Source organism: Schistocerca gregaria, chromosome 4, assembly GCF_023897955.1.
Source record: "Schistocerca gregaria isolate iqSchGreg1 chromosome 4, iqSchGreg1.2, whole genome shotgun sequence".
In the NCBI taxonomy this organism is placed as follows: Eukaryota; Metazoa; Arthropoda; class Insecta; order Orthoptera; family Acrididae; genus Schistocerca; species Schistocerca gregaria.
The window spans coordinates 520669336-520695306 of NC_064923.1; the positions used below are offsets into that span (position 1 = coordinate 520669336).

A 25971-nucleotide genomic window follows, 5' to 3' on the forward strand; every position below is an offset into this window, starting at 1 on the left:
TGTATATGTGGTAGAAATCTGTCCATTTTATACATTGTTGTTTTTCCATCTCAGAATTCGATTGTTTGACAGAATCAAGAAATGGAAAGATAACAAGGTAACATTGGTATAACGATCCAAGAGCTGATATCAAGATGTGATAATACACATAAGGTGCAAGACAACCATATATTTCACATTACTACAACTAAATGCAAGAAAGTGATTATTATAAAGCAAGAAGATGTGTGGTATATAATGGCAGGTAGCACATATGGAAACCAGCAGCATATGTTTTGAAGAAGCAGAGCATGAGACTGTATTGGTAAAATGAACATACTGCAAACTGATACTTAGATTCAGTTGATAGTTTTCATTTAAATTTACTGCGATTTTCGTAAGATATCCAGTTTTTCTAGTGGAATATTTTTTTGGTGTGTAATGAATTTAATTTTTCTCTACTTAGTCTTACTTATACGACTGTAGTAGCAATTGTAATTTTGCTCCTAGTTAGCAAACAATAAATACATCATCACATAAATAAAAAATGAATGAGTGAATAGCTTTAATATTTATCATGTCTGAATTCCTGTTTTGAATGTATATATAAGTCCTTCCAGTCCAAGGAAATAAAAGCAACTAAGTAAATGGAACCATAAATAAACGATTCCCCCACCCCCTACCCCCTCCCGCACCCCTTGACATTTTACTAAAACGAAATATTTTGTGCCGACTGTGCATTTTGGAGGATGATGCAGTATTTTATTGCTCCAGTGATTTCACTGTAAATTGTAAAGAGAGATTTTATTCCTTGCACTGGTGTGTGTACAAGGGAGAGAGCAGCAATCATCACATTATGAAAAACCCTAAACAAAAGTTTAAAATTTCTATTTCAATTCATTTTTAATAATTGAATGTGCCTCATTTACTGAATGTTACGGTACTCTCTATGAAATATTTTCAATTGTTTCTTCATCTTAGGGTATGTATGTATTCTGCGGATCATATACTTAAATTTATCCCAGCTGTAGTTGAATAGTAGCAGGGGCATAAATTACAGCTATTTTAAATAAATAATTTAAGGAGCTAAGATAGCAACTCATCATATAAAAGAAGTGGTGCTGATTTGTCGATACACATAAACAAGACTAAGTTCTTCGCTAGCTTTTGGATGAATTATTTTCCGGACTATAGATCTCCCCCCCCCCCCCCCCCCTCTCTCTCTCTCTCTCTCTCTCTCTCTCTCTCTCCTCTCTCTCTCTCTCTCTAAGTTCTCCGCCTTGCTATTGTGTCTTGCTGCAGATAAGCATCTCCAATAATCTTAAATTATTTTCGTTCTGTCATTAATTTTGATTACTGTGTATAACTTGGTATTGTGCTACCCTTCTTTTTGCTGTTAGTGAACAAATGTTTCAGTCCGTTTTTTTGTGTAACTATTACCAGTAGAATTTCTGGATGAGATTTTGTGTATTCATTGTATCATTAATTCTGAATTACTCTACTTTTTATTATTTCAAATGGATAATGAATATTGAATTGAGACAACTGGGATAATTTGTGTCTCTCATATTTCAAACAGTTTTCTAATTATTTGCGTATTTTAATGTCCGATAGATACATGTTTTCCTACTGTGATGAGTGTAAGTGAAAATAACGCTGTATTGACAGCAAGGAGCTCCCTGTGCTATATTATGTAGGCAAAGTACACAAACCAGTCACTTTGCAGTTGGTAATATGGTAATTTTGTCTTGCATTATTACTTTTGATACCAGAGAAAAAAGTAATGTCAGAGGGATTAAAAATGTTTGCAGTACTCAACAAAGGACATATTTACTGTTGAACATAACACAAAAGTGTTCTGCAACTGCTAATATTTTCAAAGAGAGAAGCTGTTCAAGGAGAGCACAGCATTGAATTATATTGCAGAACATGTAAATGAAGAAAAACTGCCATGATCAGAAATTTGAAAATTCCAGTCAGCAGTAAAACAAAGGACATTAGTTGAACTTTTAAAATCCTATTGTAGAGTTCCTGTCATTCATTTCTGTAAATAAGCAGGTGAAATAAGAACGTGTGCTAAGACAAAGTATAAAATAAGATTGTGCCTTCCATTAACTACAAAATAAATATCTACATCTACATTTATACTCCGCAAGCCACCCAACAGTGTGTGGTGGAGGGCACTTAACGTGCCACTGTCATTACCTCCCTTTCCTGTTCCAGTCGCATAAGGTTCGCAAGAAGAATGACTGCCGGAAAGCCTCCGTGCGTGCTTGAATCTCTCTAATTTTACAATCGTGATCTCCTCGGGGGGTATAAGTAGGGGGAAGCAATATATTCGATACCTCATCCAGAAACGCACCCTCTCGAAACCTGGACAGCAAGCTACACTGCGATGCAGAGCGCCTCTCTTGCAGAGTCTGCCACTTGAGTTTGCTAAACATCTCCGTAACGCTATCACGCTTACCAAATAACCCTGTGGCGAAACGCGCCGCTCTTCTTAGGATCCTTTCTATCTCCTCCGTCAACCCAATCTGGTATGGATCCCACACTGATGAACAATACTCAATATAGGTTGAACGAGTGTTTTGTAAACCACCTCCTCTGTTGATGGACTGCATTTTCTAAGGACTCTCCCAATGAATCCCAACCTGGTACCTGCCTTACCAACAATTAATTTTATATGATCATTCCACTTCAAATCGATCCGCACACATACTCCCAGATATTTTACAGAAGTAACTGCTACCAGTGTTTGCTCCGCTATCATATAATCCTACAATAAAGGATCCTTCTTTCTATGTATTCGCAATACATTACATTTGTCTATGTTAAGTGTCAGTTGCCACTCCCTGCACCAAGTGCCTATCCCCTGCAGATCATCCTGCATTTCGCTACAATTTTCTAATGCTGCAACTTCTCTGTATACTACAGCATCATCCGCAAAAAGCCACATCGAACTTCCGACACTATCTAGTAGGTCATTTATATATATTGTGAAAAGCAATGGTCCCACAACACTCCCCTGTGGCACGCCAGATGTTACTTTAATGTCTGTAGACGTCTCTCCATTGAGAACATGCTGTGGTCTGTTTGCTAAAAACTCTTCAATCCAGCCACACAGCTGGTCTGATATTCCGTAGGCTATTAATTTGTTTATCAGGCGACAGTGCAGAACTGTATCGAATGCCTTCCAGAAGTCAAAGAAAATGGCATCTACCTGAGAGCCCGTATCTAATATCTCACGAACAAATAAAGCGATTCCTGCAGAGTAGATTCTGGACCGAGAGAGGTGGCGCAGTGGTTAGACACGGGACTCGCATTCGGAAGGACGACGGTTCAATCCCGCGTCCAGCCATACTGATTTAGGTTTTCCGTGATTTCCCTAAATCGCTCCAGGCAAATGCCGGGATGGTTCCTTTCAAAGGGTAGGGCCGACTCCCTTCCCCCTCCTTCCCTAATCCGATGAGACCGATGATCTCACTGTCTGGTCTCCTTCCCCAAAACAACCAACCAAGAGTAGATTCTGGGTTTCCAGAAACGACATGATACACGAGCAAAAAACAGGTTCTAAAATTCTACAACAGATCGACGTCAGAGATATAGGTGGATAGTTTTGCGCATCTGCTCGACGACCCTTCTTGAAGACTGGGACTACCTGTACTCTTTTCCAATCATTTGGAACCTTCCATTCCTCTAGAGACTTGCGGTACATGACTGTTAGAAGGGAGACAAGTTCTTTCGCGTACACTGTGTAGAATCGAATTGGTATCTCTTCAGGTTCAGTGGACTTTCCTCTGTTGAGTGTTTCCAGTTGCTTTTCTTTTCCTTGGGCACTTATTTCATTTGTGTGAGGATTTAGAGAAGGAACTGCAGCGCGGTCTTCCTCTGTGAAACAGCTTTGGAAAAAGGTGTTTAGTATTTCAGCTTTACGGGTCTCATCCTCTGTATCAATGCCATCATCATCCCGGAGGATGATTTTCTGTCAAATCGGTACTTAGAATTTTACTTTCGAATTCACTGATCACTTCACGCATAGCCCTCCTTACACTAACTTTGACATCATTTAACTTCTGTTTGTCTGAGAGATTTTGGCTGCATTTAAACGTACAGTGAAGCTGTCTTTGCTTTCGCAGAGTTTCCTAGCTTTGTTGTTGAACCAAGGTGGGTTTTTCCCGTCCCTCACAGTTTTACTCGGATGTACCTGTCTAAAATGCATTTTACGATTGCCTTGAACTTTTTCCACAAAACACTCAACATTGTTAGTGTCGGAACAGAAGTTTTCGTTTTGATCTGTTAGGTAGTCTGAAATCTGCCTTCTATTGCTCTTGCTAAACAGATAAACCTTCCTCCCTTTTTTTATATTCCTATTTACTTCCATATTCAGGGATGCTGCAACGGCCTTATGATCACTGATTCCCTGTTCTGCACTTACAGAGTTGAAAAGTTCGGGTCTGTTCATTATCAGTAGGTCCAAGATGTTATCTCCACGAGTCGGTTCTCTGTTTAATTGCTGGGGGTAATTTTCGGATAGTGCACTCAGTATAATGTCACTCGATGCTCTGTTCCTACGACCCGTCCTAAACATCCGAGTGTCCCAGTCTATATCTGGTAAATTGAAATCTCCACCTGAGACTATAACATGCTGAGAAAATTTATGTGAAATGTATTCCAGATTTTCTCTCAGTTGTTCTGCCACTTATGCTGCTGAGTCGGGAGGTCAGTAAAAGGAGCCAATTATTAACCTAGCTCGGTTGTTGAGTGTTACCTCCATCCATCACAGGAACTATCCACTTCTACTTCACTACAGCATAAACTGCTGCTAACAGCGCCAAATACGCCACCTCCGGTTGCGTGCAATCTGTCCTTTCTAAACATCATATGTGCCTTTGTAAAAAATTTGGCAGAAGTTGTCTCTGGCTTCAGCCAGCTTTCTGTACCTATAACGATTTCAGCTTCGGTGCTTTCTATGAGTGCTTGAAGTTCCGGTACTTTAGCAATGCAGCTTTGACAGTTTACAGTTACAATACCGATTGCTGCTTGGTCCCCACACGTCCTGACTTTGCCACGCACCCTTTGAGACTGTTGCCCTTTGTGTATACAATTGTATAATCAGTTATAGCCTTCCTTGAAAAGCATAAAATTTTACAACAGACCAGTAACATTATTCTAATTGATTTTAGCTTTTTTATTAATCCGGCAATACTTCTCAGCAGTCTGCATTACCAGATATATTCCTTGAACAATGCAAAGCTAAAAGTTTTTTCTTCTCCAAGCAACATAAAACATAAAGATTGTGATATTAATTTTTAAAAAAATTCTTTTTTTCCTTTCAGGTAAAGCAGATGAAGATGCGAAGTTTGTTCATTTTGTGCTACTGAAAAAATTCTCGAAGAATAAGCTGAAGGCTTTGTGTAAGGATATTGAAGAAATTCCAGAACTTCTGGAAAAAATTTCAGTTGATGTTCACCAGATGGTCGCATTTCTATATGAATTCCAAAAAGTTCATTTACTATATAATATGGAAATGTTTGGTACAAGGTAAGATACACTATCACTTGGAGGATTGTGGCTTCAATTGGTGAAATTCTGTGTGGGAAAACAAAGAGTAGCAGCTTCATTTTTCCTATAGTGCCTATTATTAAAGCAGTGAGTGCTTTACATTTGTAAAATAAAAAGGAAAAGAAAATCTGCCTTCAATCACAAATTATGCTTTTTTCTCTCTCATTGAACCTGTTACTCAAGTACAGTTCACTTTGATGATGAAATACATAATTGCATCTAAGATAAATATTTATGCAAATTTACATGCAGTTTCTGTTATGAATTGTACAAACTGTAAGTCTAGACAATTTACTTTGTAAAAACCACTGATTTTGCACAGTATACCTGTTTTTCTGTCACATGGTAATATTTTGAATACCTGTATACTATATGACAATATAAACAATATAAACAAATAGCTAACATTTATAGCGATATTCAGCACACAAGTCACCTGGAAAAATACAGTTTGTGTGTGTGTGTGTGTGTGTGTGTGTGTGTGTGTGTGTGTGTGTGTGTGTGGACACACACACACAAGTAAGCCTGAACTCCACCAACAACATGTAGGAGGCAGTTCAGAAATATTTTCCAGGTAGTATGGTGAAAGTAACTAATGGCTTCATGTGGCTTGTTGCAGTGTGGAAAGGCCTGTAAATGATAAAAGGATTTCTGTAACTGATAAGAGGATTCCGTTTCTTGTAGGCACCTATGTAGTGATCCCAAAGTACCGTGGTGTGGTTGCTGGCACTGTGGGAACAGCTTAGTATAGTGTTGTGCCACTCTTAAACTGCATGCAGTGTACCCATATAAGAGGTTCATGTTGTCCAGGCCTTTGTGAGTAAACCTACCTAATATATATCAATAGTGGTACAATGTTGGATGTTGTCGTTCGCCGTTAAGGTGATAGTACATTAGGACATGCCGTATATCGAAAACCAACAGACACAAATCTATATCTAAATGCCAGTAGCCGCCATCACCCTTCAAGGACCATAGGTGTCCTTATGACCTTAGTGCATAGGGCGCACTGTATATCCGATAAAGATAATATGCAAGAAGAGCTCACTTACCCCAGGAGCATTTTTAAAGTGAATGCACGTTCTCTGCAATAAATTTGTTGAGCATTCAGTGTAAAACCTAGAATGCAGGCATGTGATGGGGAAGAAGGTAGTAGTAATTCCTGCAGATCAAATGCGTTTTTGCCCTATGTGGGTGCTCTTTCGTCGAAGGTAGACTGTATTCTTGAGAAACACTTTGATAAAGTGATCTTCCGGCCACCCACAAAGATTGCTGCTTTGCTCCGCTGTGTAAAGGACGATTTACTGCTTTGTAAAGCGGGTGTGTATCAGATTCCTTGCGGAAATTGTGAAAAGTCATACATAGGTCAAACAACTCGCACCATTCATGAGAGATGTATGGAGCATCGAAGATACACACGCTTATCACAGCCAGACAAGACAGCTGTGGCAAACATTGTATTTATACAGGGCATTTCATGAATTACAGTGATGTGAAGATTTTAACATCCACTTCTTCCTTTTGGGATTCTGTCTTCAAGGAAGCTATAGAGATTAGAGTAGCTAATAATTTAATAAATAGAGATAATGGTTTTAATTTGGACAAAGCATGGAATCCGGCTTTTGACGTAATTAAACTGCAGAAAAGACGTCATGGTGTCACTACCACTGAACATACATCGATAAGCGAATCAAATGTCAGTACACCTTCGCCACAGGCGGCGCTTGTGTAAGCATATTTCCTTGCCGAAGACAAGCGTCTGTGACCTGCATGTACAGTACTGCCGCAGTAGAGCATATAAGACCGCACTTCGCATCTTGTTGTCAGTCTTGTGACTCACTCTGAGGATGGCCGGACAATACGCGGCCGAAATATCAGTGGAGGAAGTTTTATTTGCACTGCTGCATGCCCGAAATTTAATGGACAATACTATTGGAAGTCCTTTTTTTCCATTTTGAGATATGCAGCCCTAAAGTTAAATGAGTGCTGAAAATCTGTAGATGAGATACCAGAAATATTCAAGTATATGACTTGTTATTAGAGATGAACCTTTCTTTCTGTTTGTTTGGACTATTAATTAGAGGAGCATCATAGGCAGAAAAGTGGAGGTAATGGGGCTGTACCACTATTGAAATAAAATAAACTGAACATTGTATATAAACCTGATAGTTCTTTTATTGCAAGTAGTTTTTATTACAGTTTTAATGTACATCTTCTTATTAAATTCACATGTATAATTGAACTACACAGTCAGTTATGTTTCAGGTCAACTGGTTTCTGTAAAACTAAGGATTACATTCTTCTTCTTCTTCTTCTTCTTCTTCTTCTTCTTCTTCATGTTCCAGACCTCTGTCTTCTGTTTGTAGAGCAAGGAAACAACTGTGTTTGATAGGTGGATTGTAAGGGAGCAAATCAAGCGTATAGTGCTTTTTCTTTTTCAGCACTTCTCTCACGTGAGGGTAAAGTTGTGAAACTGCAATAGTACTATATGTGTGTGATATCCCTCTACCATGTTTCGGAGCAAAGTTGAGGACATGGAAGTCAATGTCATATCATTCAGTGTTTCCTTGTAGAGCATTTTGTATGGCTTCTGCCGCTCAAAACACATCCATTTTATTTTCAGTCAGTTACATTGAACATACTCCTCATTTTGCTTCCTTCTTACCACTGCATTTTGTAACTGTTCCAGTGCTAAAAAATCAGTGCTTTTATTTCTGTGCATGCAAATCTATCTTTTCTGCCAATTTTCCTAATTGTTTGAACAATATCATGTGGTGAAAACAGAAACTCTTTCTTATTTAATTGTATCCCTATCTGGGCAAAATCTCTGTCATATGGCAGGTATGAGTGACCTGTCAGCAGGAACATTATATCAATAATGTTGACATGAAATTGAGGAGATTGTGTCACTTTCATTAGTGTTAGGGCAATGTTTGTGTTCCTGTTTTGCCCACCACATGTGTCAGTGTACGTAACTGTCTGTTTTTGAGAAGTGACACACTTTTCATTATGTTTCAATAAACAGGTACCAATTTCATGTGAGCCCTTTGAACCATATGTTTCATCCCAAAAATACACATGGATTTTGCTGTCTGTGAAATTGTGGCATCCAAAATTATACAGCTGCATGTTTCTTTTGTAGTATGATATCGATGTTGTCAGTTTAGGAAATGAAAGTGCTTTTTGCAGGTCAAAGGTAAACACGAACATATGGGAATCTGCCTCTTTACTACATGCTGTGTCTGTAGCCAATGCTGTTCTTGCAGCTTCAGCCCTCCTAAGGTGAAGCCCCTTTTCAGTTTGAAGCTTTCTTTTTTTCTTCTGCATTGGTAGCAGCGTCCATTTCAAAGCCCTATTTGTCACAAAAAGAGCAAGTATCTTTACATGGTGGTCAAAATGACAGGTTGAAGTCTTTGTTAAAGATCTTTCGATAGATGTGCTCCCCCACAATTTCTTTATTCTGAGATATGCATTTATCTTTGTACAAATCGTACATTTTGGCCACACACAACTCAGGATTTAAAAACCTTTTGTGGGGATTATCTTTCCTTGCATAATTTCTCTCGGAAACTGGAAAACTTTTTGATGTGTTCCTTTATGTCATTGATCAGACCTTCTGGCACAGAGAATTTGTTCTGATGTTTGCCTATTCCATCAAGGTGAGGTCTACCTTCTTCGTTGCTTTTTGTTAAAAACCTACAGGGTTGTCCATTAGAATGTCAAAAGTATTCAAGAAAAACTTCTTGCTTACTATTGCACAGTTTCCGTTCACATGTAATCAATATTCATAAATACAGCTTTTCTGAGATCCAGAGTCATTTCTTGGTCGTCGGCAGTTAACTGAATGATATGTACATAAACCATTCAGATAACTATTTTGGTGATTAATATTGCCCATAGCCCAGAAATTGTCAAATAACGTCTTCCTCTCATCCTCTGAAATTTTGTTGAAACATTTATGTGCACACCTTCAGTCCACATTGCGAAATGTTTTTGGAGGAATTTATTTTACCAGTTGTCGTGACGTATAACTCCCCACTGTCCCTTTTTTTCCTTTCGAATATTCTTTTCAAATGTGTCCGTTTTCCATGTACCCATCTTGTTTTGAGTACACTTCCTTTTTGTCTGCATATTTGTGGCTGCACCATTCACACAGGCATCAGTAACAGTGTCTCCTGTTTCGTCATAAGTTTCATCGTCATCGCTACTGGTATCCGGATAGAAAGTAACACAAGTTATGATTTATCAGGGTGTATACGACCCGGGAGATCCGGGAATTTTCCCATCCAGGAGAAAACTGGGAAAAACCCGGGAATTGTTTGGAATTCCGGAAAATTTTCGTTGCTTTAGTTTTCAGTTAAATTTTTGTGATTTTTAACTGGTAAGAACCAATACTCTTACAAAGGATATTATTGTATCCTGCTACTGCTGAATAATACTGCAGCAATAAAACATGAACGAGAGAAAAAAAAAAGAATTAAAACTTGAGTTGCAAACGAAATGCACCGTATACAACAACAAAACAGTGCTAATACAAGCGTCTGCCAACAGCAAAGTGCGTCAAAGGCTTTAGGAAGACTATTTAATGTGTTGTTACAACAAATTGCCTACGATGAGCGTGGCATGACAACTGTTCAAATTAGATTAGTTTGAACAGTTGCGGGCGGGCTTTTGCACATGCGCAGTTGAGTCGCGTGGACGCCACTACTTAATATTGCCCGGGTTTGAAAATTAGTAAATCCGGGGCTAATGCACAGAGCAGTCTCAGTTATGGTGGGGAGGTGGGTCGTCTCCACGTAACCTGTGTTTACGTTCAGTGATTTTGTTGTTTCCTCTTCGTTTAATACTCTAATGTTAAATGATAACAAAATGTATTTTTGTGTCCTGGAGCTATCAAATGCATTAAAATAAGTACGCGTAATTACGGAAGGCTAAAATATGTTTTTAGTTTTAGATTTTATTTCCACCTTTCTGACAGCCAAACGTAATCCCTTTACAAAACAATGAAGTTATTTTTGCCGATTTGCTAAAGAGATTTGGCTTTTATTTATCATTTCTGTTGAGGCAGTCCATTTATTTGAAACGAAATGTTTAATTTCACACTATTGGCTAGTTTCAACTGTTCGCTGCATTTCAAGTGCACGTATGGCATTATGCCATAATAAAAAATCAAACATTAGATAATACAGTACTGGTACTCCAAGAAAATTTACACATGAATGTGCATTTTAAGCCGAATAATGCGTTTTAGTATAGTTCACGAAATTCTCTGACGCTCTTGAAGTATCCTCTGATGTCTTGTTTCTTTTATGACATAATGTAAAATCTTTTAATGTTTTACACGTACGAGCATATGGGTTTCCAGCATCATAGTAGCTGCGCAAGTGCGGTGACGTTTGTTATCTGGCACTCTCTTGCAACTGCTGAAACGAACCTATTTCTAACAGGTCGCGGGAAAATATTGCGAATGGTGATTTGAAGAGCGCTACATTCAAAGCAGATTTCCTTTTCCGTAAGATGAGCTATGTGCGAGAATGTACAATGAATTTCTTAAATCACAAAGGGTTTGACTCTCATTTAAAAATCAACTCTTTGAGGACGATCGTTAGAACAATTTCGAGCCCAGAAGATCAGAGATTAACGTCGTTATTAAAAAAAAATTACTGGCATTTGTGTGATGTATCTTAACGTGTGACAAGCGCAAAAAATATCACCATTATATGTGGAAGCTTAGCTTCTCTTCCAGCTTATTAATCTTCGAGACACAATATTATATGTGAATGCTGTGTATACTAATTTAAACCACTAACTTAATTGTGTGTTCGCGCTACTTAAGAGTGATCTTGCAATTGGCTGACTACATTGCGTGTCCTATGCTGTCATCAGCTGGAGAGACCACGTGACATGAGCTATGACTGGCTTACAAAAGCACATCACAATCTCGATTTCAATGCTTCGGAAAGTGACATGCAATGTTTGGTGGAATTTGAATTTATACCTTCGTAATATGGAAATATGCAGCGTACAGGTTGCTGCACGTCAAAGGTCTTTCAAAACGTATCTCAACCCCCCCCCCCCCCCCCCCCCCCCCTCCTGAGTTCCATTTTCTAAAGTGCCGGGAAATTCTACTCCGGTATATAAAACAGTAAACATTCAAAGGATTGATAAGATTTACAGTGCCGCTTAAGCGTATACTGTCACTTAACACGGAAAAAGTGTATTTTTGCCCGGGAGAAAGTGTATTTTTAACCGGGAAATCCAGGATTTTTTTTTCCTTGTCCATGCATACATCCTGTTTACAGAGCACCAGATGATTGGAAACATATGTATATGTGAAATACATTAAGATGGACACCCTCATTTTCCGTTGTTATTGTCAACATAACCTTCATTCTTGCGTATTCCTTTTTTGGAACAATATGTCTATAATGCTGAGAGAAAAGTAAGTAAATTCTTTTTATAAGCAATCATTTGAAAATCGGGATCATCAGCTATATCACAGTCACTTGATAATGCTCCTGAATCCATCATCTTCACAAGAAATAGCAACACGCTGCAATGCACAAAAGCACACGGACTTGCACCACTACTGAAATAAATTCTTGCTTGCTTTCTCTAATGCGTCAGCATTGATGTGCACTCTGTTGGCAGTAGGACGAAGCTGGAGCTGTCCCACTATGCAAATAAATTAAAAACGACTTGTGAGAGTACGTATGTGAGGATAACTCTTTCTTTTTAAAGTGGGCTTGTACCACTGTTGAAATAAGTCCTACACACACACACACACACACACACACACACACACACACACACACCAAAAAAATGTTTTGCATTACCTCAGTTCCCAGAACTCCTGAAGATAGTCCTTGACTGTGGATATTGTATCAAGGACACAGTCCCTTTGACTGTTCACAGATGTCACTAAACCCGCCCAAAGATGTAAACACCCATGCATTAGCAGCGCCTATTAGGCGGAGGGAGTCCGACAACTGATCAGTTCCAGTCATTCCACCAGGAAGGAGGTACACGGCTTGTGTTGTCTGTAGTTCCTATGGCAGACAGTCAATATTGCAGTTTGACCACATTTGCGTTGTTACTGTGTGCCAGGAAGGGCTGTCAACAAGGGAAGTGCCCAGGCGTCTTGGAGTGAACCAAAGAGATGTTGTTCAGAAATGGAGGAGATACAGAGGGACAAGAACTGTCGATGACATGCCTTGCTGAGGCCACCCAAGAGCTACTAGCGCAGAGGATGACCCCTACCTGTGGATTATAACTCAGAGGAACCCTTACAGCAACGCCATCATGTTGAATAATGCTTTTCATGTAGCCACAGGACATCGTGTTACAACTCAAACTGTGCGCAATAGGCTGCATGGTGAGCAACGTCACTCCCGGCGTCCATGGTGAGGTCCGTCTTTGCAACCATGCAGTGCAGTACAGGTGGACCCAATAACATGCCGAATGGACCACTCAGGGTTGGCATCATGTTCTCTCCACAGATGAGAGTCACATATGCCTTAGACATACAGTCCAGTGAGTGCAGCAAGGTGGAGGTTTCCTGCTGTTTTGGGGTGGCATTATGTTGAGCCAACGTACGCCACTGGTCATTGTGGAAGGTGCTGTAACAGCTATACAATACGTGAATGCCATCCTCCAACCGATAGTGCAACCATATTGGTGAGGCATTCGTCTTCATGGATGACAATTTGTGCCCCTATCGTGCGCATATTGTGAATTACGTCCTTCAGGATAATAACATCGCTTGAATAGAGTGGCCAGCGTGTTCTCCAGACATGAACCCTATCAAACATGCCTGGGATAGATTGAAAAGGGTTGTTTATGGGTGACGTGACACACCAACCACTCTATGCCGAATCACCATTGAGGAATGGGACAATATGGACCAACTGTGCCTTGATGAACTTGTGGATAGGTATGCCAAGATGAATACAGGCATGCATCAATGCAAAGAGAATGTGCTACTGGGTCTTAGAGGTACCAGTGTGTACAGCAATCTGGACCACCACCTCTGAAGGTCTCGCTGTATGGTGGTACAACATGCAATGTGTGGTTTTCATGAGCAATAAAAAGGGCACAAATGATGATTATGTTGATCTCTATTCCAATTTTCTGTACAGGTTGCGAAACTCTTGGAACCTAAGTGATGTGAAACTTTTTTGATGTGTGTATTTGTGCCTAAGCAGCTGGTGTCCATCTCATTAAAATCCTTCAGGGTGTAGTGCTTCGTAACATATTAAAATCTTAAAAAACTAAAATAACTGTGATTTCAGACTTGTTGCAGTGAGCTCCTCTGAGACATAGTCTAATTTAGTTAGGGAGTAAGTGTATAAACGTATTAGCATCTGATGACAGTATTATAAAAATGATTTTAAGTTTGCGCATCCATGTCCGCCTAACAAGCACTCATGAGTCGTGCAACTTAATAGGCTACCCACACGCTCTATAGTGTCGATCTGTTCTGCTGCCCCACTCGAACATTGCTTGTGATCTGCTATATGAATGTAACAGACCTTCTGGTTTCCCCAGTGTGGTCAAACCACACTAACAGTGTATGTCGTATACAGCAGCTGTTTTGAGGACTTTTACTGCATCTTTAGTGAAACCTAGTGTATGTTTGAGCTTGCAGCCACACCGGACAATTGGTTTGAAGCCTCCTCAGGGGAACTTGGTAGGTGACATTCTTGACATAAGGTAAATGCACCACTGTGAACTGTTCTTTTGTTTCCTTTTCAGTGTGTAGCTTCTTACTGAACTTCATAGCTCTTCTTATTATTGTACTGTTGTATCCATTGGCTTGGGATGGTATTACGCAACTGTTTCAACTCTTACTTGATATAGTTTTTATTGTTGATTGCTTGGATTGGGCAGTCATTGTGTGTGTGACAGAACAGTCCTCAGATGGATGATCATACAGTTCAGCTTGTAGGCATAGTTGATTTCCAGTAGACTTGTCCCATTTAGCCGTTGGGAGTTTTGTTGACCTCCACATCCGGGAATAGAAACGCACTATTACTTTCGTGTTCTGTTATGATCTGTATGTATGTTCTTATAGGGGCTGTTAATGTGGAAGTTGTGCAGCTCTGCTTCTCTATGTGACCAAGTTATGATGTCATGTACTTAATGCAGCTGACAGCATGAACATAACTTAACGCAGTTTGATGAAAGATTTTAATGAATTTTTCTGCTACTGTCAGGGAAGAATTGTCAGACGAAGAAATCTGACAAACTTACAAGGAAGACACACAGTAGGTGGACAGGTCTGGATATATTTTAAACTGTTGCCACAGATAATCAGTAAATAAGTAACAGTTATACTTTCTTAGACTTTCCCGGCGATTTGATGACATCTCGTGGAAATCCGGTTTTCTGCCGGATATCACCGTCTTCCAAACACAATATTTCGACGTCATTACTTGACGTCTTCATCAGGTGTTCCCTGAGACTGGCTGCTTGCTGGACCGGGTCGCATATTTATGCCTTCCCGGTGCCTGGTGTTCTGTTTGCCGTTCCCTAGTTGGTCTGCGCCCGCTACTCGCGCTATCCTGCCGCTCTAGGTGTTCTCTATTCCGTCCGCGCCTGCTCTGGCCGTCTCCAACTGCGGTCGTGGCCTCCTGGTGTTCCCTTCTCGGTCCGCACCCGCGAGTGGTGCTGCAATGCCGCTCTGGACGTTCCCTATTCCCTCCGCTCCCGCTCTGGCCGTCTCCGACTGCGGCTGAGGCTTCCTGGTGTTCCCTTCTTGGTTCATGCTCGCAGTGTGCGGATGTCTGAGGCTCGTTGTTGGTGTTGGAAACATATTTTCTCCGCCATTGCTTCAGCAGTTCAAATGCCGGGTTCCATGCAGTGCTTAGCTGGTATCCTGCTTCCCGTTTAATCAAGTTTTGTGCCATCTTTATCTCTATAGATTCAGTGATGACACTATCCGAGAACCTGATATCCGGCAGAAAACCCGATTTCCACGAGATGTCAACAGTTATACTGTTCGAAGGGCAAACATTTTGTGGTGTGCCTTCAAAGGATCCCTGTGGAAGAAATTATTCAGTCTACTCCATCAGGCCCCAGAAGTTAAAGTTGAAAAGATAAAAATGAGAAAGAGAATCCTACAAAGAGCAAAGAAAGAGCTACCATAGGAGAACTTAAAAGAAGTGAGGGCATTGTGGTACTGCAAGGGGATAAATGAAACACCATGGTTATAATGGAAATTATGCAGTATGAATCGAAAATTGTAGATTTGTCAAGTGATCCCATTTACAAATAATTAAAAGTGATTCAATGGCAAAGATTAAGAAGAAGTTGCGATCCTTAATCAAATCCATCAGAATTTGATCCTAACACAGCTAGGGTACTCATTCCAGAGTCCTGGTAACCATATGCAAATTCACTTTGTTCAGCTTATACAGGAACACGTCATACATCAAACTGACATATTGGTCAGCTTTGGTATAAAGTCTCGCTCTCTTCACAAAAACACCAATAGAATGAGCCATTAGCTTCATCCAGGAATAAATATCGTTGTGAACTAGTGTGTTTTATGTTTGCCATCAATCTGTATCATCTGACATTATATGTACTACAGTGAAGAGCCAAAGAAACTGGCCCCCACGAGCACCAGAAATGCCACAACACGATGTGGCATGGACTTGACTAATGTCTGAAGTAGTGCTAGAGGGAACTGACACCATGAATCCTCCAGAGCTGTCCATAAATCCATAATAGGCACATTGCAAGGCATCCCAGGTATGCTCAATAATATTCATGCCTGGCGAATTTGGTGGCCAGTGGAAGTGTTTAAACTCAGAAGAGTGTTCCATAAGAAATTCTAATGCACAATGCACATGAATGGAGGCAGGTGATCAGACAGGATGCGTACGTACATGTCACCTGTCAGAGTTGTATATAGATGTATCAGTGGACCCATATCACTCCAACTGCACATGCCCCACACCATCACACAGCTGCCACCATCTTGAACAGTCCACTGATGACATGAAGGATCCATGGATTCATGAGGTGGTCTCCATACCCAAATATGTCCATCTGCTCGATACAATTTGAAATGAGACTCGTCCAACCAGGCAACATGTTTACAGTCCTCAGCAGTCCAACAATGGCGTCAACAAGTCCAGCCAAGGTGTAAAGCTTTGTGTTGTGCAGTCATCAAGGATATATGAGTGGGCCGTCAGCTCCGAAAGCCCATATTGATGATGTTTCAGTGATTGGCTTGCACACTGACAGTTGTTGGTGACCCAGCATTGGAATTTGTAGCAATTAGCAGAAGGGTCGAATGACTCTTTTTAGTCATCATTGGTCCCGTTCTTGCAGGATCTCTTTCCAGCCACAGCGATGTCGGAGATTTGATGTTTTACTGGATTCCTGATATTCAAAGTACACTCATGAAATGGTCATATAGGAGAATCCCCACTTGATCGCTACTTCTGAGATGCTGCGTCCCATCACTCATGCGCTGACTGTAACATCACGTCAGACTCACTTAAATCTTGATTACCTCCCATTGTAGCGGCAGTAACTGATCTAACAACTGCTCCAGACACTTGTTGTCTTACATAGGCATTGCCGACCGTCGTGCTGTATTCTGCCTGTTTACATATCTCTGTATTTGAATATGCATGCCTACACCAGTTTCTTTGGTGCTTCAGTGTATGAACCAATGAAAAGAGTGGTAAGCCGGGGAATGGGTGCTTAAGTATGTTGCGTTTCTAATCACCAACATCAAATTTCTTAGGTTTCATTGGCTGGTGGTGAGAGAGCATCTATGGCAGCCTACTTTTGTTTTCAAGGCTTACTGGTAATTTTAGGCTACTAATCAGTGACTAACTTCTGGGGGCCGTGTTTACTGAGCTTTGAGGAGAACCGAGATGTCAGGAGTCAGTATGTATCCGTTCTTCAATATCAGTTGACATGTTCATTCAAGCAATTTAAGCAAAGCACATTAAGCGCTGTCAGCTTCTGTCTACACTATTGTCTGTGTTACACATGGGCAACACATTCACCATGTGACTCCATGGAGAAGCAGCCTGCTTAAGAAAACCAAGTTCATGGTAGAAAAAGGAAGTAATGGCATGTTTCCATTACTGAAGGTAAATTGCTGAAAAACCCCCAGTGGCAAAGCAGGTAACATCTACCGTAAACCAGCCCACGCCAATCTGTACCTACATGCTAGATCTAACTATCATTCAGCCCAAATGTTTTCTGTGCTACACATCCTACCCACCCAAGTTCACTGATCGGCAATACAAACAATGTCAAACAAGAATCTAAAGAAATGCGTAATGCCTCTAGACCACCTGTTACGACAGTGAGACGATGAGAAGAGATGCAGTGTTCAATAAGAATTAGACGGTGATAATGAAACAAAAGAACAGTTCATGGTGATCCACTTTCCTTTCATGAAGGGCGCAGTGTATCAAGTACGTTAGGTACTTCACCGAAGAACTTCAAACCAGTTTTCAGGAGGGCTACAAGATTCAGAATTTGGTAGGTTTCTGTAAGGATGCAGTAAAAGCCCTTGACACTGCAAGTGTGTGCAAGATACAATATAAGTGTGCTGCTGCCTACAGTGGGAAAACCGGAAGACCCGTTAATGCTGACTGCATATTATGGGATATTTTCGAGTGGAGCTGTAGAATAGATCAGCACTATCAGAATACCATTTCAAGCGTGGGCAGCCTATTAAGTATCAGGAAGCATGAGAACTTGCAATACAGCCATGGACATGCATATGCCTAATATTTATTTAATTTATGTATTTAAATTATTTTAACTGATCGGATTAGAACCATCAGGCCCTCTCTTACGTTAGCAGGGTTTTACACATACAGTATCTTTCCTATGTCATAGTTACGTAAGAAATAACAATTTTAATATGACAGATAGTGCTAAAAGCCTTTGAGTGTCTATAGTGACAATGTGAATAAGTAATAATAACGACAATAATGATAGTGGAAGATATGAAAAGAACTCATAAGAGTAAAAAATAGATGTTTTCTAATACAGTGAGTTCTGGGAAAAGGAAATTTAAGGAGACTGCACTAGCTAAGAATTGTGGGAAGTGATGAAAATCTGGTTGGAAGAAGGATGTACAAGGTTAACCAGTCTGTACATGGACAGTGATAATCATTATTGTTGCTTTAGGGTCAGTCCATGTGAAATTGCCAGTAGTCTGATTCTTCACATCTCATATTTTGACAATTTCTTGTACATTTATAGTAGTACAAGATAACCCCCCTTTTATGTTCCCAGAATGTACGTTTTCCCTCAGTTATGGCATTTTTTGTCACCCTCTTCAAATTTCCTATGTTCACAATGTTAATTTGCACCCGTTTTTATGTTAACATATCAGTAATTTTCCCGTGATTTACATTTTATGAAACATGGTTCGTCGAGGAAAAAAAAACTGGTGTGATTGACATAAAGTGACACAGGCACTGGGTTTGCCTTCAAGTTGTGTTTACTTATGTTACATGGTTAACTTTCTTGACACCACAGTGCTCCGCTCAGCATATATTAAGTCTGAACAAATCCTGATTTATATCTTGCCGCTGCCAACTACAATTCAGCATGGTGCCTGGTGGGAGACACTTGTTTCAATAGAAGTCGGAAGAACGTGCAACTTCTGAGGAACATTCATTTGTTTCGATTCGATACCAACTTTATCTGTCGGTACTGTGTGCTAAAATAAGTAGTACCCTTACTTTATTGTATCCAAATCGTTTTGAGATTACCTTAATGTGTCCGAAAAAAGTAAACCATTTGTGATTGGCAAATCTAAAAACACCACAGCATTTTAAAAACATAAAAACACTACCAACACTCTACAGTGCCAACAAAAGAGCGTGGATGACATTGTAATTATTTGAGAAGCAATTTCATTGTCTTGATGCAAGAATTGATACTCCCAACAGAAAAATTCCAGAAATATATGTCTATGTAATGTGCAATTAGAGTTTCTTCCACCAAACAGCAAAAGCAAATTACAGCCTTTGGATTTGGGTTTCATCCATGGCTTTAAAACACACTATAGGGAGGCAATTGTGCAAAAGGCATTAACTTTGATGTAAGTTGGGAAAGACCCAGCCTCCTTTAAAGTGTCAATTTTAGATGCTTTGCATTATATTATGAAGCCATGGACAGAGTTACAGTGGCCACAATCTCCAATTGATTCCAAAAAGCAGGATTCATCAAAGCCGATGATGGAAATGGATCTGACACACCAGGTGTGAGTGTAGTGACAATGGTGGAAAACTTCTTGCTTCATCACGTGAAAAGCTGCAGCTACAGCATCCGGTTCACGATTTCTTACACATTGACGACGATGTTGTCACTGTGGAAAGTGTTTCTGTTGATAACATGATCGACTTTCACACACACACAAACACAGAAAGTGACAGTGACAATGATAGTGATTAGGACATCTACATCTACATGACTACTCTGCAATTCACATTTAAGTGCTTGGCAGAGGGTTCATCGAACCACAATCATATTATCTCTCTACTATTCCACTCCCGAACAGCGAGCGGGAAAATCGAACACCTAAACCTTTCTGTTCGAGCTCTGATTTCTCTTATTTTATTTTGATGATCATTCCTACCTATGTAGGTTGGGCTCAACAAAATATTTTCGCATTCGGAAGAGAAAGTTGGTGACTGAAATCTCGTAAAAAGCTCTCGCCGCGACGAAAAACGTCTATGCTGTAATGACTTCCATCCCAACTCGTGTATCATATCTGCCACACTCTCTCCTCTATAACGCGATAATACAAAACGAGCTGCCCTTCTTTGCACCCTCTCGATGTCCTCCGTCAATCCCACCTGGTAAGGATCCCACACCGCGCAGCAATATTCTAACAGAGGACGAACGAGTGTAGTGTAAGCTGTCTCTTTAGTGGACTTGTTGCATCTTCTAAGTGTCCTGCCAATGAAACGCAACCTTTGGCTCGCCTTCCCGACAATATTATCTATGTGGTCCTTCCAACTGAAGTTGTTCGTAATTTTAACACCCAGGTACTTAGTTGAATTGACAGCCTTGAGAATTGTACTATTTATCGAGTAATCGAATTCCAACGGATTTCTTTTGGAACTCATGTGGATCATCTCACACTTTTCGTTATTTAGCGTCAACTGCCACCTGACACACCATACAGCAATCTTTTCTAAATCGCTTTGCAGCTGATACTGGTCTTCGGATGACCTTACTAGACGGTAAATTACAGCATCATCTGCGAACAACCTAAGAGAACAGCTCAGATTGTCACCCAGGTCATTTATATAGATCAGGAACAGTAGAGGTCCCAGGACGCTTCCCTGGGGAACACCTGATATCACTTCAGTTTTACTCGATGATTTGCCGTCTATTACTACGAACTGCGACCTTCCTGACAGGAAATCACGAATCCAGTCGCACAACTGAGACGATACCCCATAGCTCCGCAGCTTGATTAGAAATCGCTTGTGAGGAACGGTGTCAAAAGCTTTCCGGAAATCTAGAAATACGGAATCAACTTGAGATCCCCTGTCGATAGCGGCCATTACTTCGTGCGAATAAAGAGCTAGCTGCGTTGCACAAGAGCGATGTTTTCTGAAGCCATGCTGATTACGTGTCAATAGATCGTTCTCTTCGAGGTGATTCATAATGTTTGAATACAGTATATGCTCCAAAACCCTACTGCAAACCGACGTCAATGATATAGGTCTGTAGTTCGATGGATTACTCCTACTACCCTTCTTGAACACTGGTGCGACCTGCGCAATTTTCCAATCTGTAGGTACGGATCTATCGGTGAGCGAGCGGTTGTATATGAGTGCTAAGTAGGGAGCTATAGTATCAGCGTAATCTGAAAGGAACCTAATCGGTATACAATCTGGACCTGAAGACTTGCCCGCATCAAGCGATTTGAGTTGCTTCGCAACCCCTAAGGTATCTACTTCTAAGAAACTCATGCTAGCAGATGTTCGTGTTTCAAATTCTGGAATATTCCATTCGTCTTCCCTGGTGAAGGAATTTCGGAAAACTGCGTTCAATAACTCCGCTTTAGCGGCACAATCGTCGATAACAGTACCATCGGCACTGCGCAGCGAAGGTATTGACTGCGTCTTGCCGCTTGTGTACTTCACATACGACCAGAATTTCTTCGGATTTTCTACCAAATTTCGAGACAATGTTTCGTTGTGGAACCTATTAAAGGCATCTCGCATCGAAGTACGTGCCAAATTTCGCGCGTCTGTAAATTTTAGCCCATCTTCAGGATTTCGCGTTCTTCTAAACTTCGCATGCTTTTTCCGTTGCCTCTGCAACAGCGTTCGGACCTTTTTTGTGTACCACGGGGGATCCGTTCCATCTCTTACCAATTTATGAGGTATGAATATCTCAATTGCTGTTGCTACTATATCTTTGAATGAGGTTCCCTCATTTGCAGTTATTAATGCAGCAGTGGAAACAATTAAAAATGTATTTCAGCTGCAGATGTCAATGACAAAGTTTTGCATTGTGTTTTCGAACTCGAAAACCACATCAAAAAAATTCATCATACAAAATTAAAACAACCCACAATTTTAATTTTTTTGCCAAAAAGTAGTAACTACTGTACCCATTTGTTCATGTCACATTTATAGACCAACCAAATCAAAGGTCAGTATAATAAATGTAAATGGCATATTAATGTTTTGTAGTATGGTTTCCTTCCCTGTAATCTTGGCTGTGGATGCAGACCACGCTCTATCGCAACACTGATTTCTACATTGGTTTGAAAGTGTCAGTTTGGCTAACTAAGCCACTGAGTGTAAAATAAAGGCTGCAGTGAGAGATCGATCTGTAGTGTAGTGCCATATTGAATGCACTTTTACAATATTTCATGCACCTATATATTCAAAATCAAAAACAGCGAGATGTGGCCAGTATTGTATACATCGACTGAGATCACTTTTGTATCTACATCCACATTTATACTCCGCAAGCCACCCAACGGTGTGTGGCGGAGGGCACTTTATGTGCCACTGTCATTACCTCCCTTTCCTGTTCCAGTCGCGTATGGTTCGCTGGAAGAACGACTGTCTGAAAGCCTCCGTGTGCGCTCTAATCTCTAAAATTTTACATTTGTGATCTCCTCAGGAGGTATAAGTAGGGGGAAGCAATATATTCGATACCTCATCCAGAAACACTCTCTCTCTAAACCTGGCGAGCAAGCTACACCGTGATGCAGAGCGCCTCTCTTGCAGAGTGTGCCACTTGAGTTTGTTAAACATCTCCGTAATGCTATCATGGTTACCAAATAACCCTGTGACGAAACGCGCCGCCCTTCTTTGGATCTTCTCTATCTCCTCCGTCAACCCGATCTGGTACGGATCCCACACTGATGAGCAATACTCAAGTATAGGTCGAATGAGTGTTTTGTAACCCACCTCCTTTGTTGATGGACTACATTTTCTAAGGACTCTCCCAATGAATGTCAACCTGGTACCCGCTTTACCAACAATTAAGTTTATATGATCATTCCACTTCAAATCGTTCCGCAAGCATACTCCCAGATATTTTACAGAAGTAACTGCTACCAGTGTATGTTCCGCTATCATATAATCATACAATAAAGGATCCTTCTTTCTATGTATTCGCAATACATTACATTTGTCTATGTTAAGGGTCAGTTGCCACTCCCTCCACCAAGTGCCTATCCCCTGCAGATCATCCTGCATTTCGCTACAATTTTCTAATGCTGCAAGTTCTCTGTATACTACAGCATCATCCGCGAAAAGCCACATGGAACTTCCGACACTATCTACTAGGTCATTTATATATATTGTGAAAAGCAGTGGTCCCATAACACTCCCCTGATGCACGCCAGAGGTTACTTTAACGTCTGTAGACGTCTCTCCATTGATACCAACATGCTGTGTTCTGTTTGCTAAAAACTCTTCAATCCAGCCACACAGCTGGTCTGATATTCCGTAGGCTCTTACTTTGTTTATCAGGCGACAGTGCAGAACTGTATCGAACACCTTCCGGAAGTCAAGAAAAATAGCATCTACCTGGGAGCCTGTATCTAATATTTTCTGGGTCTCATGAACAAATAAAGCGAGCTGCGTCTCACACGATCGCTGTTTCCAGAATCCATGTTGATTCCTACAGAGTAGATTCTGGGTTTCCAAAAACGAGATGGTACTCGAGCAAAAAACATGTTCTAAAATTCTACAACAGATCGACATCAGAGATGTAGGTCTATAGTTTTGCGCATCTGCTCGACGACCCTTCTTGAAGATTGGGACTAACTGTCCTCTTTTCAAATCATTTGAAACCTTCTGTTCCTCTAGAGACTTGCGATACATGGCTGTTAGAAGGGGGGGCAAGTTTGTTCGCGAACTGTATGTAGAATCGAATTGATATCCCGTCATGTCCAGTGGACTTTCCTCTGTTGAGTGATTCCAGTTGCTTTTCTATTCCTTGGACACTTATTTCGATGTCAGCCATTTTTTCGTTTGTGCGAGGATTTAGAGAAGGAACTACAGTGCGGTCTTCCTCTGTGAAACAGCTCTGGAAAAAGGTGTTTAGTATTTCAGCTTTACGTGTGTCATCCTCTGTTTCAATGCCATCATCATCTCGGAGTGTCTGGATATGCTGTTTGGAGCCACTTACTGATTTAACGTAAGACCAGAACTTCCTAGGATTATCTGTCACTCACCATAGAATTTTACTTTCGAATTCAATGAACGCTTGACTCATAGCCCTCCTTACGCTAACTTTGACATTGTTTAGCTTCTGTTTGTCTGAGAGGTTTTGGCTGCGTTTGAACTTGGAGTGAAGCTCTCTTTGCTTTCGCAGTAGTTTCCTAACTTTGCTGTTGTACCACGGTGGGTTTTTCCCGTCCCTCTCAGTTTTACTCTGGATGTACCTGTCTAAAATGCATTTTACGATTGCCTTGAACTTTTTCCATAAACACTCAACATTGTTAGTGTCGGAACAGAAGTTCTTGTTTTGATCTGTTAGGTAGTCTGAAACCTGCCTTTTATTACTCTTGCTAATGAGATAAAACATCCTCCCTTTTTATATATTCCTATTTACTTCCATATTCAGGGATGCTGCAACGGATAGTGCACTCAGTATAATGCCACTCGATGCTCTGTTCATACGACCCGTCCTAAACATCTGAGTGTCCCAGTCTGTGTCTGGTAGATTGAAATCTCCACCTAAGACTATAACATGCTGAGAAAATTTATGTGAAATGTATTCCAGATTTTCTCTCAGTTGTTCTGCCACTAATGCTGCTGAGTCGGGAGGTCAGTAAAAGGAGCCAATTACTAACCTAGCTCGGTTGTCGAGTGTAACCTCCACCCATAATAATTCACAAGAACTATCGACTTCTACTTCACTACAGGATAAACTACTACTAACAGCGACGAACACTCCACCACCGGTTGCATGCAATCTATCCTTTCTAAACACCGTCTGTACCTTTGTAAAAATTTCGGCAGAAGTTATCTCTGGCTGTAGCCAGCTTTCTGTACCTATAACAATTTCAGCTTCGGTGCTTTCTATCAGCGCTTGAAGTTCCGGTACTTCAGCAATGCAGCTTCGACAGTTTACAATTACAGTACCGATGGCGGCTTTGTCCCCGCATGTCCTGACTTTGCCCCGCACCCATTGAGGCTGTTGCCCTTTCTGTACTTGACCAAGTCCATCTAACCTAAAAAACCACCCAGCCCACGCCACACAACCCCTGCTACCCGTGTAGCCGCTTGTTGCATGTAGTGGACTCCTGACCTATCCAGCGGAACCCGAAACCGCACCACCGTATTGCGCAAGTCGAGGAATCTGCAGCCCACGCGGTCGCAGAACCGTCTCAGCCTCTGATTCAGACCTTCCTTTCGGCTGTATACCCAAGGTCCGCAGTTAGTCCTGTCGACGATGCTGCAGATGATGAGCTCTGCTTTCATCCCACTAGTGAGACTGGCAGTCTTCACCAAATCAGATAGCCGCCGGAAGCCAGAGAGGATTTCCTCCGATCCATAGCGACACACATCATTGGTGCCGACATGAGCGACCACCTGCATATGAGTGTCCCCTGTACCCTTCATGGCATCCGGAAGGACCCTTTCCACATCTGGAATGGCTCCCCCTGGTGTGCACACGGAGTGCACATTGGTTTTCTTCCCCTCTCTTGCTGCCATATCCCTAAGGGGCCCCATTACGTGCCTGACGTTGGAGCTCCCAACTACCAGTAAGCCCACCCTCTGCGACCGCCCGGATCTTGCAGAATGAGGGGCAACCTCTGAAACAGGACAAGCAGCCATGTCAGGCTGAAGATCAGTATCAGCCGGAGACAGAGCCTGAAACCGGTTCGTCAGACAAACTGGAGAGGCCTTCCGTTCAGCCCTCCGGAGTGTCTTTCGTGCCCTGCCATGC

The 25971-nt window shown here is 41.1% G+C and overlaps 1 protein-coding gene across 4 annotated transcripts in view; it reads left to right on the forward strand.

Annotated features, from left to right (window-relative positions):
• LOC126268236 (uncharacterized) overlaps positions 1 to 25971 on the forward strand; it is a 284639-nt gene that overhangs the window by 212397 nt on the left and 46271 nt on the right. For 2 of the 4 annotated variants that reach the window (XM_049973886.1, XM_049973887.1), the window contains one exon: positions 5316 to 5520. In XM_049973886.1, the coding sequence (XP_049829843.1) occupies positions 5316 to 5520 (205 nt within the window). Of the gene's footprint in view, positions 1 to 72; positions 101 to 5315; positions 5521 to 25971 lie in introns of those variants that run through there. The other 2 variants (XM_049973888.1, XM_049973889.1) reach the window with 2 other exon arrangements.